The 16985-nt window shown below is 44.5% G+C and overlaps 1 protein-coding gene across 2 annotated transcripts in view; it reads right to left on the bottom strand.

Annotated features, from left to right (window-relative positions):
• DTNBP1 (dystrobrevin binding protein 1) overlaps positions 1–16985 on the bottom strand; it is a 110241-nt gene that overhangs the window by 51938 nt on the left and 41318 nt on the right. For both annotated transcript variants that reach the window (XM_019543671.1, XM_019543660.1), the window contains exons 6-7: positions 16085–16217; positions 1823–1845 (exon numbers count right to left, since the gene is read on the bottom strand). In XM_019543671.1, the coding sequence (XP_019399216.1) occupies positions 1823–1845; positions 16085–16217 (156 nt within the window). The remainder of the gene's footprint in view (positions 1–1822; positions 1846–16084; positions 16218–16985) is intronic.

Below are 16985 nucleotides of genomic sequence, written 5' to 3'. Positions count from 1 at the left end.
TGGTGATGACCCCTTCTTTCCATTGGGTGTAAGCCTCCTTTTTAGCAAGGAGACATTCCCGGATGCTTTTGGTGAGCCACGGAGGCTTGTGTGCTCTCCTGCTCCCTTTGATCCTCGTTGGGATTACCTTCCTTTGCACTTAGAGGATCGTTTCCTTAAGGAGTGACCACTCTCCTTGGACAAAACACTGAATCTTCCTGTCTGTATTATGAGCTCCCTCAGAGTAATGCCATCCATATAGCCAGCAGTGATCAATTCCTATTATCCACCATATGAGCCACTGTTTACCTCTAAACAAACCTAGCGTCTTCCCTTGAACCATTGTTAGTTCTCTACAAAAACCCCTACCCAAGCTCAAGTGTCTGTCCTGGTGCTTGGATCCAACGCTGCACCAGTTCCTTTTCTTTTCTGCCTGGAATCTCCCTTGAGGCCTTTGCCTGTCTGCCAGCTCCAACAACACCTGGGAACCTCGACTGATTCAAGCTTCGCTGAGTGGTGAGATCCCAACTCTCTCCGACTCCAGGAACCTGACTTTTACTTTCTTACTCCAGGCACAGCTTTCTAAACCTGACTTTTGCTAATCAAACTTGAGCTAGACTTCCCTAAAACCTGAACTGAAACTATGTAATATTGTAACTGTTTATTTGTCTCTCTTTTGTATGGCTATTATTACTGGTATCATCATAAGTTCATATAGCTGGCAATAAATAACTTTTATGGTCAAGCTGTTGCTTTACTTTCTCTCTGAACCTCGCCTACTCTTTTTTCCCCTTGACCTCCCCATCTGCTCTACAGCAACACTTCTTTTACCTAAGCCAAAGATCCCTGTAATGCCCAAAACCGGAGTGGGGTCTGCTCATCAAGGGCCTTACGACTAGGATCATTGTGACAAGAGATTGGGACGTATCAGCTGAAAGTGCTGATCAGACGTACTCTGTTAGCATGTGCGTATGTGTGTCTACCTGCATTTATTATTGTCCTGCTGAAATAAGGGATGAATTGAGTTCAACGCACATGAGGCTGTCAGCCTATCAATGCTGAATAGTCCGGCCTGACTCAGATGCGCTCTGTTAACCTGTGTGCTTGTGTCTGATTGCATTTTACTGTTGCCCTGATGAACTGAGTTTAAAGCATATGAGGGTGTTAGCCCTGTCAATGCTAAATAACCCAGCCTGGCTCAGGAGTATCCTGGTGATCTGCATGTATATGTGCGTACATGTGTTTGACTGATTTGGTGGTTGGAGGAACCCAGCCCCATTGAAACCGAGTCCTGCAAGATAGCTCCATTGGGGGTGAGGACTTGCAGAAGGGAAAGATACAGCTCCATATAGAAACACAAGCAACACAAGCAGCACATTGACAGAATTACAGAGACCCCCCAGAAACATACTTCTAATAAATGAGCACACCCCAAAGTGTCGGGCAAATCTGGTAACACACAACTCGAGGTTGCAGGTGTTTTTGGCCCTGTCCAAAAACATTGCTGACCCCTGTTCTATGGCACATGTCTAAAACTAATACACATCCAAAAGATGTAATTAACCAATAACATGAAGCTTCTGACTTCTAGATTACACACCAGAGGAGAAGGTTAAACTAAGTATGGGTTTTCTGGATTTAGCTCACCAGACAGTTCTGTTTCCCCTGTATTTGTATAAATACGTTAGTAGTAACAGGTAAAGTGACAAAGAAATAGATCGCTGTGACTGTGATATGATGAACAGTATAATCCAAAGTCAGAGACTCTTTTATCAATTACACTCAATATAGAAAATATTCAGAAAAATCCAGTAACCAAGTATAACATTAAAACAGAAGTTACCTTTGAAGGTTTCAAGTTCATTCCTGTAAGAGAAAAAACCAGAATATAAAAATCTCAGATTTGAATCTAGGCAACATTTTTTTTAATCGTGGCTGGGATCATTAATTCATTAATATTTCACATGGCTTTATGATTTATTAAAAGGTAAACGGCAATGGATTTGACTGTTGTGATCTACTTTATTAATTGAAACTTATCTGCTTATTCTGTGCATCTGGGTATAAGAAATTGCTTATTTGGGGCAAGTGTTATCATCTCCTTTAGAATCCAAGGTATTTTATACACTTACAAATATTTCAGATTTGCTCTGATTGAAAAAATCTGCTGAACACAAAGTTAACTAATGCAGACTTCTTAGCTCCTCAGACAGTTAAACATCTCTCCTGCTTATCAGAATTTAGCTAAATTGTGGCAGAATGAAAACTGATTAGTATCCCAGCAGTTTTCACTACCGGTATTCCATTTCTGAGCCTTACACCTACCTACTTAGACATCATCAAGAAAAAGCTGATCAGTTAAGGTTTTGATGAGTTCAGGTTTTGGGGGTGAGAATGGTAAGAAAAGAAAAAGGCTAAAAGAAAAGCCCCAGGATGAAGCAGCGTATAAAAAAAGGAAAGTGCAAACAGAATTGGAAAATCTGGTTCATAATGTTTCACAGTACAGAAATAAGTATAAGTGAAGCATGAAAGCAAAAGGTGACAAAAATATAACTAATACAGGAAGTAGACAGTCAGTGGAATACATTTAAACAGTGTTTCAGACTACTGCCAATAACAGTCATAGGCTCCTTTGTCAAACTTTGTCAAATAGTTACGTCTAGTATTTTATATGGTTTGTACATGATTAAATACTATTTAATAATATTAGATGAATACATTCAAATATTCTTTCTATATCTCCAGATCAAGTAGCAAGTTACAAGTCTAAGAACATATTTATTAGTTTGTAGGCTCTGGAATAAGGATAATGTCTTCTTCTGCTTGGTACAAATTTTGGGTGTTACAGGAATATAAATACCTCTCCCATGCTTGCCCTGGAGTGCACACAGCAGCAGGAGCCGCCCTTCCCTCATGCCTACATCCCCCTCAAATGAGCTGCTAATGGATCCATCCTATGCTTCACCCCAGCTGGGCCACGCCTGTTGGCGCCCCTTTGTGCCGATGCCCAGGGCGGTCACCCCACTGGCCTCTCCCTTGTAACAGCACTGGTCCTGTCCAAGATAGAACACAGTACTTCATATGAGACCTCAACAATGCTGAATAGAGTGGAAGAATCATCTCCCTTGACTTGCAAGCACACTCCTATTAACTGGAGCCCAGGATGTTAGTGCCAGTAAGAGCATACTTTTGATTCATAATTCATCTCAAAAGGCTCAATAAAATACTTAGTGAACGATTTTAGTTTAGGTTTCCCTTTAAAAAAGTAGGACAATTAACATATGAAGATAAGTAAGGCTTCTTGTCATTCTCCTTTAAAATGTAGTAAATATAGTAAGAAATATGTCAAAGGTAAGCAAAAACATCCAGTGGTATGCTTTTATTCTGAGTGTCACTACAAGCCTTAATTGTCACACTCTGCAGCAAAAGCTAACCCCCCACCCACCCCAAAAAAAACAAAAAACAACAAAAAACTTTTATAAAAACTACCTATGGAAAATAAAATAAAGTTACACTTCAATTTGACAACACATGTAAGTATGTTTTTGGATCAGCAACCAGATATGTAATGAAAAATTAACATTAAAGCTGATTACAAAGCTGTTTAACTCCCTAAAATATCAAAACAAATTTCTAGGTCTTTAAACAACAAAAACTCATTCTCCTCTGAAGGCATTTTTGTGAAAGTTGATATGTACTGGAATCCAATGCCATCACTGCATCTAAACCAGTTTATAAACTCATGTCTTTGCCTGTTCTCCTTGCAATGGCCCACAGGAATGTCAATGTCGATTAAGAAATCTAAATCTTGCCTAAGGAAGAGCACAGTTGGAGGAAAACAGAAATAAGTGCAAGACAAAGTGCATTTTTAGATCAGTGCAGACACAACCAGATTCGATCAAACAATTAGTGTCTTCTCAGTGATTAAAATATTGAATGTGGAGGTGAGAAGAGCTGAAACCTACAGGACTCCTTATCAGTTTTCTAGACACAAGGTCTTTCTTAGCGTCCTGAACAAATCTAGTATTTTAAGTCAGCAACCTCAGTGTCCTTCCATCCACCATTTCATTATAAGGTATATGGTATCCTTCCTTCAGCTCCTAAACGTGATTCACTGCTGAATTTATTTTTCCATCAAGTACAGGAAAGCTGCTTCATCCAAATCTGAAGCATATGCTGCTCTAAAAACAACAGAAAGTAGTTTCATAATGGAGGGACAGAAAAAAAGCCCTGCACCTAAACCTACATTTTCAGGTACCACAGGGGTGGGCAAAATATGGCCCAGGGACCAGAACTGGCCCACCAATTCACAGTATCTGGCTTGTGGCTGTCCCCGCAGTGCTTTGCCAGGGACCAAGCCTCACTCAGAGCAGCCTGTGCCTGCTCTGGACTTGCTGATGGCACTGCCCCAACCCCAGCCCTGGCCAGCACAGTTTCCCAGAGAAGCTGGTCCCGGTGCAGCTGCAGCTGCCTGGATATTTCTCGGCTTCTGCCTCCTCTTCCTCCTGCCCCTGCTGTGCTACTCTGGGTAGCAGGTAGCATGAGGAAGTAATGGTGGACGGGGGAAAGCTGCAGCTGGGCAGCTCCTGCTGCAGCACACAGAGCACCTGTTCCAGGCTGCCTTCCACCAACTCTGCCCACCCAGCACAATGAGCAGCCACCTACGGGTGAATGGGTGGAAGTCAGTTCCACCGGGACACTCTGCGTACTGGATAGGACTGAGGCCAGGACTGCAGTGCAGGCTGCCCCAGGTGGGGCTCAACCTCATGTGGAGTGCCTCATGGGCAGCCGCAGGCCAGATAGGGCAGGCAGTGGGCCACACCTGTACCGCACTGCTCTGCTGCATGTGCTCCTTGTCCCCCCACCCCCAGCAAGCTCCTGGGACCTAGCATGTGGATAGCCCCCATACAGACATGTACACCTACCCCACCCCCAAAATACAAGAGTAAGACTTTATTTTGAGCTATTATGCAATAGCCTTTGTATACACCACTCAAAAAAAATATAAAATCGTGACAAAACATTTTTTTAAAATTAAAATACAGTGTAGATGTTCGATTTTTATTATGCAATTTGTTTTTTATTTATCATTTGTTAAAATGATATCTGCTGAAAGTTTTGTGTACAGCCCTCGATAGCTCACCAAAACTTAAGTAACCAGCTGAAATAATTGCCCAGCCCTGGTGTACCATGAGGGACTTCTACCAGCAAATGACAGACCTAAAGTTTCTACCTATTCTAAACAGAATTACAAAGTTATTAAACTCTCCATCAACACTGCCTTCTTCACACTGCTCACATTTAAATACTGAAATCTATTTGACAAGAAACAATAATAGGAAATGAATGTTTTTCACCAACAAAAATAAAAACACAGTGAGAAAACACCTTGTAAAGTTCTGTTCCTCTTCTTTTTTACACTAATTGGTCCTAAAATTAGGAGCTCTGATGCTGCTGTTCTTCAGAAGGGAATACATCTATAGGTGCTGACAGCTGTGGTACCAGAGATGAGCAAACAATGCAGGCTATCTCTTGAAAATTATGCCTCCTGCTTTTGCCCAAAAAGGAGTCTGACTTAACATGCCCATTTTTTTTTTTTATTGTTGGTCCTTTAAAACAGTCACGGCAGCTTTCTGACCACCATTTGTTAACAAAGTTATGAATCTACAACACAGTTCCATTCTATGTAATTTAGGGTTACAGAAGCATTTTGTAATTATATTATTGAAGACAATTTTACTAAAGCAGAAGTGGAAAAAACAAATAATTAGAATGTGTAGTATTTTCAGCATACACATACCAATTTCAAATGGAGAGATTTTTCTTTGTATCACAGGAAAACCACCAAATCAACAATTTTAGCACTTCTGCTGATCCCTCAAATTAGAATATTAAACTGATACTTCCAGAGACGCATCTCAATATGTACTCATTGTATATAACCAGCAATTGGCATAACTCAAGCAGCTGAACATTAACCTACTTGATTCTTAAACCTTATTTTTCAAATGCATTGCAAGTTCCTTTTTAGCAGGTACCACTCATCATGCATTTTTTCTTGTCATCAACTATTGGGAGTTAAGGAGAGCAACATCTACTTATGGGAGATACTTCATTATATTACGGGAGCTCTGCAACACTACACTATGTGACCGCCGGGCTGGAAAGGGGGGGGGGTGAACCCCCTTAGGAATAGCGGCTTGAGGTGGGAGGGTGCCGCTATTCACCCTGGGACACCGTTGGTCCGGAGTAGGCGTTGGATCATCAGGTTCCCGCCCTGGTTCTCGCCTGCCACGACTTGCTGTTAGGTTCAGTAGGACGGCTCCTGGTTACTCCACAGCCCAGGGTCCCCGGCGGTCACATTGCAGGGCTCCGCCACCCCGGCCTCACGCCTCCTCGGGTATCCTTGTACTCGGTGCCCCGGCTCCTGATCCCCACGGCCGGTTGCCTCACCGGCCCCGCCGACCCTTATCTTCAGGCACCCCGGGGCCAGGGCTCCAGGACCGGGTCCCAGCCAAAGCTGGCTTCCTCCCCGGGCCCCTGCCTGGACCTTCCCGATGATACTCCTCACCGGGTTCCTCGTCTAAGGTGAGAAACCTAACCGGCTAACACCAAGCCCTCTGGCTGGACCTTCCCGGTGATACTCCTCACTGGGTTCCTGGCCGCTAGTGTCCGGCACCGGTCTAGGCCCTACTGTGCCTCGTCAGTGCCCTCCTGGGCCCACGCCCTGACACCAGACCTGCAAGTCCCACAAGCTGGGGGTTCACAGTCCCAGAACTCTCTGTCGCTGGAAACCTCGTCCTCCGGGCCGGTCCGCCGCTCCCCGCTCGTGGTACTGGGTCCGGCTGCCACAGATGTCCTTCCCTCTGCCTGGGCGGGTGGCCACTCCCCGCCGGGGTCCACACTCCCGCCTGGTGCGGAGTTGTCTGCCTGCTCCCCTCCGGGCTCCTCCGCCTCCGCGGCAGAGAGTCCTCTCTCCGGGCCCCGCCTCTGCTTTTCCTTGGCGGCTGCTTTTATTGCCGGCTTCCGGCGTAAACAAGCGGTGAATGTCCCGCTCGGGCTCCGCCGCTGCCGCGGGTAAGCTCTGCTCCGTCTCCCCAGGACACACTAGTTTCAGGTCGTGAATAGATTTAAAAAAATAGCTTCAAGTAGAACATTTTGCATCAATACAATCTCTTCGTAACAAAAGGAGCTCATAGCTCATTTCAGCAAAAGATCCAGAAGAAACTATTGTAAATTTCTTGCCAGATATATTTGGAGCGGGAAGAAAGGAAGCAGCCTCTGTTACTGCTAATGTGGTCATCTAAAATTGTCTGCTTTCATAACAAATGATAGGTATATAGTTATCCAAGTAGGTTCAAATGATCTCAACCAAGACTCTGTTTCTTTCCCAGTTTATCACTTCAGGTCTTATCCAGACTGAGTGTTAACTAAGTCCCTGGAAGACCTTACATTTGTGGTATATTTTGTGTTTTCAATACCATAAATAGTAACCCTGTCACACATTCAACCAATTAACAGTGTGATGAAATGAGAAAGCTTAAATGGTGGTGTCTAGGCCTACCCCATGGTAGACCACATTCTTCATAACAACAATCAGGTAAATGTCAGCATTGGGAGGGGGAAAACCTCGGCCTGATTAGAGACTCCAGGCTGCCCCATGGATGCCATGGGGACTCAGGCACTCCATGGTCTCCCACTGGAGCTGCCCAGAGTTCTTAAAGTGCTGGGCAATGGGTGATGGGGTAATCCATCACCTCTCCCTACATGGTAATTTTGAAGCCGTGGGCTGGATGCCCTGTATTCAGAGCGGTGGGTAAGTGCTGGGCAGGGGGAGCTGGCTGACTCCTGCCTGACATTTTTAGAGCCTTGCACACAACAGCCCAAAGAAGGGCTACACTGTGTTCAGCTTTTAACTTGCCAGTACAGGTAGAGCACATGAAAAAAAAAAGTTTAAAAAAAAAGTGTGGGGGAGGTGGGGGGTACATTTGCACTCTAATCTCCAGACGTAAAATTGTGCACTGTGCCATGCACATTTACCACAGGCCCAATTTGTTCTCATTCCTGACCCAATACCACAGACATTGGGCTAAGTCAAGAACATATGAAGCACTTCAAAAAGTTGAGTGAAAAGACATATTCACCTTGTGAAGCTCTCCAAAAGTGTTTAAAAGTACACCAAAAGTGACCCTGGATGGAATACTGTATTTACTAGAACAGTGGTCTCCAACCTTTTAATGGTGAAGATCACTTTTTTTTTTTTTAAAATAAGTAAAGGGTACCCCAGGACCTTCTGTCCCCACCCCGAGATCAACTTGTTGGTGACCAGTGAACTAGAATATAAAATGAGGTTCCCCCCTCAATCAGCAGAGGAAAAAAGCCCCTCATCTTATATTCACATACAAAGCAGAGGGGGGAACAGGTGGCTGCTGCAGGTTTGATTCTGTCCCTGAGCCTGCGTTGGGGCCACAACAACCTCCTGCTCTTCACCTCTGCAGCTTGTGACACTAACTCTAATAGCCTCACCTATGCACTGAATAAAAAGGCATGGCAATATAGATTTCAGTTTCAAGCATGAGTTTTTAGAGCAAAAATTACCCAACACTATTTTGAGTAAACTTAGAGAAAATAAAGTTACCTAAAAAGTAGGCCAATCTAATCCTGTCTTGTAATTCACCGACAAAAGAAATAGATCTAACAAAAGTATGACCCAGGGATAATCAATCATACTTTATATCCTTACCATACTGAAAACTCAATTAACAAGGCAAAATGAAGTCAGAGGCAGCAAGATGTTTAGAGACTTCTCTCAAAACATTGTCCATACTCCTAACAAAACTGAGATTAGATATCAATCTACTAAATAAAGATACTGTCAGCAAGGAGGAAGGGACTTTTTAATGGAGGCCCAAGCATGTATTTCCTTCAAAGTAAGAGTTACTTACTGTCAACAGACAGCCATTTTCTGAAGTAAAAATAGACTGAACATTTTCTGGGAGAGTCCTTTACCTACTGAAACCATCTATAAGCATATATTCTTCTGCTAAACCAGATTGCCTAGGAAGAACAGTTAAAACTGCCAATCTCCCCTCCATACTGCTGTCCACTTCGGTTTCTCTTTGTGTTTGGAAACAATGAAGGAACAATTTGATCTTACTTGGAATAAGTAAGTATTATACCACATAAGTATATTTAGTCTGAGACTTTTTATTCAATTTTTCCAGCAACTGTATTGCCAATGTCAACTAAATACTATATGAAACATGGGGACAAGTATAGTCCTGGGGCCATCTAGTCAATTCTAACTAGGACGGAGGCAAGTCACTGTTCCCATAATAGGGTTATTAAAAAAAACAGACTTTGTGCTGCTGACAGTTCTGTGCTTTAAACACTACAATAGTTATTCTTTTTAAAACTCAGTCATTTATGTTGTATGTGAACAAGACTTTTTCTCTTTCAGAAGCAACCAGAACGCAGCTCTGCTTACATTTATTTAAGTAGAGCTTTAACTAGATTTAAGTCGAATTTTGCACATAAGTAGGGTGGGACAGTCTCAAATTATGTAGGCCATACCAGTGTCCTGGCTGATTGATGAAAAACCAGCAAGAGTCTTAGATTCATCCAGCCCTGCCCACACATGCCTGGCCCAGCTCCTCCTGAGCAATGACCAGAGGCTGGACTGGGCACTAGGGCTGTGGAAAACAGCACTGTTCTGCTTCAACTTTCATTTCGACATTTTGATGGAACAGTGTTTAGTTTCGTTTCAAAGCACTGTTCCGTTTCGCTGAAACCGTTTCGCTGAAACCGTTTCACCCATGGGCTATAATAAGGAAGCACAAAACTGCCTATAACTTTGTCATTTCTTGCCTGATTCAGATGAAATTTGCAGGGATGGTAGCCCTTTCTGAGGACATGAAGCCTGACAAGTTTCAAGGAGATAGGTACAGGGGTTTTGGGGAAACTACACCTCAAGGAGTTGACAAGCAAAACTGTCACTTGCCGGCAGCCTCCTGTGATCCAGAAGGCAGATCAGAGGCCTACCTGCACCCCCGGGACGGCTGCAGGCCCCCTGATCTTCCTGCTGGATAGCAGGAAGCTGGTTCTGCTGCCTGGGGCCACTGGCAGTACCAATCTTCCTGGCACTGGGTGCAGGCTGTGCCCAGTGCTGGTCCCAAGCAGCAGGAGCAGCCTCCTGTGATCTGTTAGGCAGATCAGGGGCCCATATCCCCAGGGGGAGTCTGGCAGAGCCTAACAGCCCTCCCAGGGGTGTGGGCAGGCCTGCAATTTGCCTGCCAGATGACAGGAGGCTACCGCTTCTGGCTGGGACCAGTGCTGGGCACAGCCCACACCCAGTGTCAGGAAGATTGGTGTTGCTGCTGGCCCCAGCTGGCAGCAGCAGCATGCTGTCATCCGGTGCACAGATCCAGGGGCCTGCACCCCTGGGAGAGCTGGGGAATATGCCAGAACCCTCCAGGGGGGAAATGGTCCCTGGATTTGTGCCAGATGACAGGAGGATGCTGCTGCTGGCTGGGACCAGCACTAAAGCCACGTAAGCCCGGCTTTGAAACTTGAAAGGTTTCAAAACTTTTGAAACATTTTGAGTGCCCTTGTTTCATTTGGAAGCCGTTTTGAAGGCTTTTATTTCATTTTGATTGCGCTCTTTCAAGCTCGAAATGCATCAAAACAGCTTCAAAACAAAATACCCAACAAAATTTTCTACAGGCATACTGAGCACCCTGCCTGGGGTGGGGATCAGCCAGGGCAGGGGAGGGGGCCAGGGCCAGGGCTCGGGCACCTGCATGGTCTGAGCCAGGATGGCCGCCTGCCAGTGGCAGCCTCATGGCCTGCTGCTGCTGCCAAAGCCTGGGCTGCATGTAGCAGCCCCAGGCAGTGGTGGGGAGGCACTTCTCCCTTCAAGGAATAATTGTTCAATTGGCAACTATGCTTGTTTTGGCAGACCAGATGCAACTAAGAGGGCCTTCTCCAGTTGTCATCCTTTACTGCATCTAAAACAGCCTGTAGATTCATCTAGACAACCAACTTGACCACCTCAAAAAAGATTTGAAATCTTCCTTAAAATGTTAAGGAAATTTGTCAGTAAATTGTGTCCCACTGTATTCCCCGTTACTTGGCTACTATAATAAATTGTTGTAAAGACTGAGTTAGACAAAAACAGACTTAGCTACCAGAAAGGAACAACTAATCTGTTTCTGTGGATAGATTTTATTCTATCAGATTATTCAACCTCTCACTTGCAAGTGTCATGACCACAGAATCTAGGACAGGCTGAGTATGAAGTAATCTATTTCCTTAAATGCGATCTGATATTTGTCATAGTCACTGGTGAATATCTTTAGCCAGATCCAAAAATAAAATAAAAATTAAAAATAAAATAAAATAATTGACAAGACACCAAGAACCGGAGATGATAGATAAGGAATAACAAGTTTTATGACTGCAGTTGACGCAGCTCTAGAGGAATTTCAAGAGTCTGCCATCCTCCTCAAAGAACGCTCTGAAGATACCTACAGATAGGGGACATGAAAAAACAGCCTTATCTGACAAAGAGGATAAAAAGCTAAGGATGCTGAGAGTTTAAGCTGTTCCTTGTTACCAGCTTCACTCAGAAGCTCCTGCTCCTGTTAAAATATCCCCTTTTCCATGGTGTATATGAAGTTATATGTAAAGTTCTGAAAATAAAACTGTCACCAGACACTGAATGTTAAATGGTGTCTAGTACTGAGAATGCAGAGTCTAGAAAGCCTGGTATAGTTTATGTTTGGAAAATACATAATATGACATCTGAGGCCATGAGAAGTACCTATAGCATGGGTGCTATAGCAAGAAAGATTAAGTATACACCACTCCTACTGATCATGATCTCCTGAATGATTCAAGTCCCCTTTGAGGTCACAGGAACCCAGCTCCTTAGGCTGCCCGGTTTCCCCTGAGATGCAGGCTCGGTAGTTTGTCATTTTGGACACTTTGAAATGTTCAAGAATGGCAGTTCCAGTTCTGGGATGGGTTAGAGCAGGCTTGTTCAACATGTGGCCAAGGCATTTTCTGTGGCCCGCGGTGCTGCAATGAGAAACAGAAGTAAACTTGGTTTACTTTTGTTCCCACCCCTTGTCCCTCCCCCAGCCCCTCAACAGCTTCCTGATGGCTGCTGAAGGGCTGGGGAAGGGACAAGGTTCCCACATGCACCGTGTCAGCTTGACCTTTCTGACGCGATGCGTGTGGGAAGAGGAGTGCAGACCCAGCCTGCCTCCTCCCATCCCCAGCACCACGTGGGAAAGCCACTGCTTCCCGGCCTGAGCGACTTGCTGCTCCCTGCCCGCAGGTAGGAGGAAGCCTGGCTTGGCTGCCTGGTCACTGGCAGAGGTGGAGGCGAAGCGGCGCGGGCAGGTGCCTCCTGCTGCTGAGCTGTCAGCATTGGTTGAGCTGTGCGGGTCGGCCCCAGGCTCGGGCAGAGCCTGCGCTTGCTGCGTCCCGAGGTGCCGCCCAGCCCTGGCCCCAACTCTGGCTCCCTCCAGCCCAGCTCAGCAATGCGGACCCATGGAGGTGGTACGGCGGCCGGGCTCGCTCTTGTCATCAGCCTCTACCACCTCCTGCCCAGCTGGGGTGCTGCAGGTAGGGCTGGGTTGGGCAGGAGCCAGGGTCGGAAGATGGCGCCTCCCCTGGGGCCAGGCCGGTGACTGTGGGCTCCTGGCACCTGTGTGTGTGGGGGATCCCTGCCTTTCACAGTCCCAACCCAGTGTCCCTCACTGCTCCTACCTCCAGATCCCAGTGGCACACTGTGTGGGGCATAGGGGGGCCCCAAGTAGCCCCTTGCAGGCTGGAACTCTGCCAGCCCACAAGAGAAAAGCCACAGTTATATGCTTTTCTCCTTTAAAGGAGAACTCACTTTTAAAGTTTGCTTGTTACCCTTTTGCATATTTTTGAGACCTTCATTGGTGTCAAAGGTCATGTGACATCACTTCCTGATGTAATACCACTTCCTGTGAGGTCTTTGAATATGGCTCGCTGGCCCACTGGATGATAAAAAGTTCGTGATCCGGCCCCACATTCAAAAAGGTTGGACACCCCTGTTTACAGCTCTGTCCAAAAGGTCAGAAAAGTTACTGAGAAGTTGAAATTATCAGAGGAAGTGGTACTGGGCAAGTTAGTACCAAAGCAATGGTCAGTGCCATCACAGATCTTCCCCTAGCTCAGGGGCGGGCAATTATTTTCAGCAGAGGGCCGCTTACCCAGTTTTGGCAGGCTGTCGAGGGCCGCATGGGTAGCCCCACCCCTTGACAGGTGCCCTGCCCCCTGGTCACCATCTTGGGACCAATGTCCCAATGTCTTGGGACCAATGTCCCAGGGCTAGCACCAGTGGGGCCTAAAGCGGTTCACAGGCTGGCAAGGATCTGAGGAGCTCGGATGGGCTGCACCAGCAGGGAGGGGGGAGCTGGCCTGGCTCCACAGAGCCCCTGCTGGCTGGGACCGCCGCACTCCTGCCCCCTGGTGCAGGCCCTGTGCTCCCACTAGCTCCCTGCCCACTCACACCCAGTGTCCCGGAGCCCTGCGGTACAGGTGGGGGACAGCACGCAACCCCAACCGCCTGCGTCATTTTTGACAGGAACCAAAGGCAGAGGAATATTCATTTTCCAAATTTTTTTTAGGGGCCCCACGGGCCAGATGGAACGGCCTTGTGGGCCGGATCCGGCCCATGGGCTGTATTTTGCTCACCCCTGCCTTAGCTAGTCCCAGAGTAGACATGGGAATAGTACTATCCCTGTCAGGTGCCCAGCAGCCATAAACTTCAGACAGCATAAAATCAGCTCTGTAGTAGTAACTGAGTGTTGGGCATGCTCCACAATAACAGATTTAACACTACCTTCAGAATGATGACTCCCAAAATGTCTTTGACTCAATGTAAGTTATGGGAAGCAATGCCACAAAATCACTCCTGCAGCCTGTGGTCCTCTCATGCAGAGAGGACAGCTTAGATACTATCTTAGGACTCTTCAAATGGCAAGAACCTAAAAGTGACATCCCTCGTTAAGAGAATTTACTGCCTAACATTTCAAAGAAGGATCAGGAACCTCTTGTTGCCTCAGTGTCAGAGGCTTCTTCTACTGAGTTCTCCATTTAAAAAACAACTTTAACGTGTGCCACTATAGGTGCATTTTAAGAAAGATTTGCAAATAGTGTACTTTTACAGGGATACAGTCTTTTCATATGCAACAAAGGCACATATGTCTATTATTCAGGGGAAACTTCCACATTGCTCAAAGGGCATGTTTCAAAACGTGGAGATTTTGACCCAGTCATGGCTCCAGCACTGAGGTAGGCTGTCATTTAAAAACAAATTATACCAAGAAGCTAACAACAAAAATTAATAAAAATAAAGAAATTAAGTACAGCAACTAAATTAAAAACTATGCAGCAACACTACCATTTAAGGCAAGCTTAGGGAGCTTTGATTCTGCTACAGTCTGTATGAAGGAATGAAGCAATGGTTGGTCACATTCCGTCCTAAGGGCATAAAGGGTGGGAAACACAAAGGCATACACTGCCCCCAAAGAACATGTGTGGTTATATGGTGGACTTCTGTATATGGGGGCACACACACCAACAGTGAGATCCATATATACAGATACTCAAGACAAAAATGATATGTTATTCATCAGAAATTAAGTATACCACCCCCCATTCTGGCTACATTTGGCCAAATAATTAACATATAATCATCTTATTGGTAGCATGTTAGCTAAGCTATTTTTAGATATAACTATTTGCTAAACAGCCACTAGATTATATTTCAACACCTATCAAAATAAATTGCTTAAATCTGAACAGATTTCTTTGGAAATGCATAAATGCTTCAATATGTATGTTGACTGAATTCCTCTCAAAAAGCTTCATAAAGATTATTGCACTGGATTAGATGTACTAATACTCATCTTCACATGTTTCTAAAGTGTGTGGCAAGTTAACTAGTACTGAGAAACTAGTAGCCAGTGTCACTCAATGCTGTAGATATTCGGCAGGATGGTGAAAAAATAGCCAAGGATACTGTTGGATAAATTTATCCCAACACAGAAAGCTAAAATATTCCTGTGATGAATGCACTGATCCAGGTTCAATTCCCACACCAGATCTGGGCTCAACCCTGGCTCTGCCACAGATTTCTTTTATGCCCTTGGACAAGTCACTCAATCATTCTGGCTGGCTGTCTCAGTTCACCATCGATATAATGGGAATACTACTACTACTGCTTTTCTTCCACCCTTTGCATTTTCCAAAACATGTATACTTAACTACTATCAGGTAATCCTACTAAAATCATTGGGCCTATGCGCATGGTTTACACATTAGCACATCCAGACCTTTAGAAGCTAATGTTTTCATGTCAGGGACTATCTATATGCCTGCTCAGTGCCAAGACAAAAGGGCACTAACAACAGCTGACACTTCTTGGTAACATAATACTACTTCCCATAATGGTAATACAAACGCAACAGGTTCAAGAAAGATTCAAGAAAAAACAGGAACATTTTTTCATCTTTAAATAAAAGTCAAGTCATCCCTCTGCCAAAAACACAGGAACCAAAAAATGTTAGCTTATTTTCTTTTCCATACGCTGAACACTCTTCCTCATTACTGTATGTGGAACACCTCCTCTGCCCTTTATTTGAAAGAGAGCTAGGAAGATAGATAAGAGGATGGAGCAATTCTACTTAATGGATCACAGTGTCTGAAAAATACATGTGGAATTAAAAATGTTTTACAAAACGATAGGTAAGGAAATATTTTCTTTGTGCAACCTCTACTCCTATTTGTCATAGCAATTAACAAACACACGCACAATTTAATACCAACTGTACACTGCTGGGTTTTTTTTTAAGGCATTCTCTTTCTACCTAATGTTAGGAGCAAAACAAATGTTAAACAAACTACTATAGATCAGTCATGTTACCATCTTACACTTCTAAATAACGTGAAGACAAACTTTATGATAAGGAAAAACACCACCCAGGATAATTATGTATGAATAAAATGCTGATGAACTCAGGGTAATATAGTTTTTGTATAGTCATAACATTTATACCTTAGTTACCTTTTGGTTTTCTTGTAGCTTTCCAGCTGTAGTGACTGTATATGTTTATACCTTTCCAACTCACATTGTCCACACAGGTCTTCAAGATGCAATAGATGGTTCTCCATTTCCTCAAAGTTTGCCTCTAGCTGCGCTGCAAAAAGAAACCCCAACAAACAAACATTAAATAAGCATCATTAGACATACAACACGAGCAAGGATGTTTGTTTCTCAAGTAGCAGTGACACACCTTGTGCTGCCGCTACTTGTCCCCGGGGAACTCCCATGCCACATGCCCTCTGGCTTGCGGCAAGTTACCCTGAATGGGGTAGGGCAGGCTGGGGCAAGCAACTGTGCTGTAGCATCCTGGCTGAGAATCACTGTTTCACAGAAACTCCATTTGAATAGACAGTCAAGCTTAGCATTTATATTGGGGGAAATTGAGAGCTTAAGGAAATTAAATAAGTCAACTAGACTTAAGAACTCAAAGGGTCAAATACAGAAGAGAACAGAATTACTTTTAGACAGGAGTGAAAGTATTATTTGTACCTTGTATCAAGAGAGGGGAATTTGTACCTTGTATCAAGAGAGGGGGAAATGTTAGAGAGACTTTCTTGAATGGAATAGACACCTAAGGAAAGATAGTAAGACTAAGCAGTGATATTATAATGAGTCAGGGGGCAGAGGAAGGATTAGTCCTTAAGGACAGATATCTTGGAGGCATCAGAAAAAGCAGAAGTAAATGGCCAAAAGACATTTGCGTTAAGTTGGAAATAAAACTAAATACCAAAAGGTTCTTTAGTCATATAAATAAATAAAAAACCAGGAGAGAGGTAGCAAAGTAACTATGCACTTAAAATGGCAGTGGAGATCAATTCAATTTTAAGTACTAAATGATTAATTTGGCTCAGTCTTCAATAAG

Source organism: Crocodylus porosus, unplaced genomic scaffold (assembly GCF_001723895.1).
Source record: "Crocodylus porosus isolate Cpor-Errol unplaced genomic scaffold, CroPor_comp1, whole genome shotgun sequence".
Classification (NCBI taxonomy): domain Eukaryota; kingdom Metazoa; phylum Chordata; order Crocodylia; family Crocodylidae; genus Crocodylus; species Crocodylus porosus.
The sequence above is the reverse complement of the archived record's forward strand: the minus strand, read 5'-3'. Positions and strand labels throughout refer to the sequence as shown.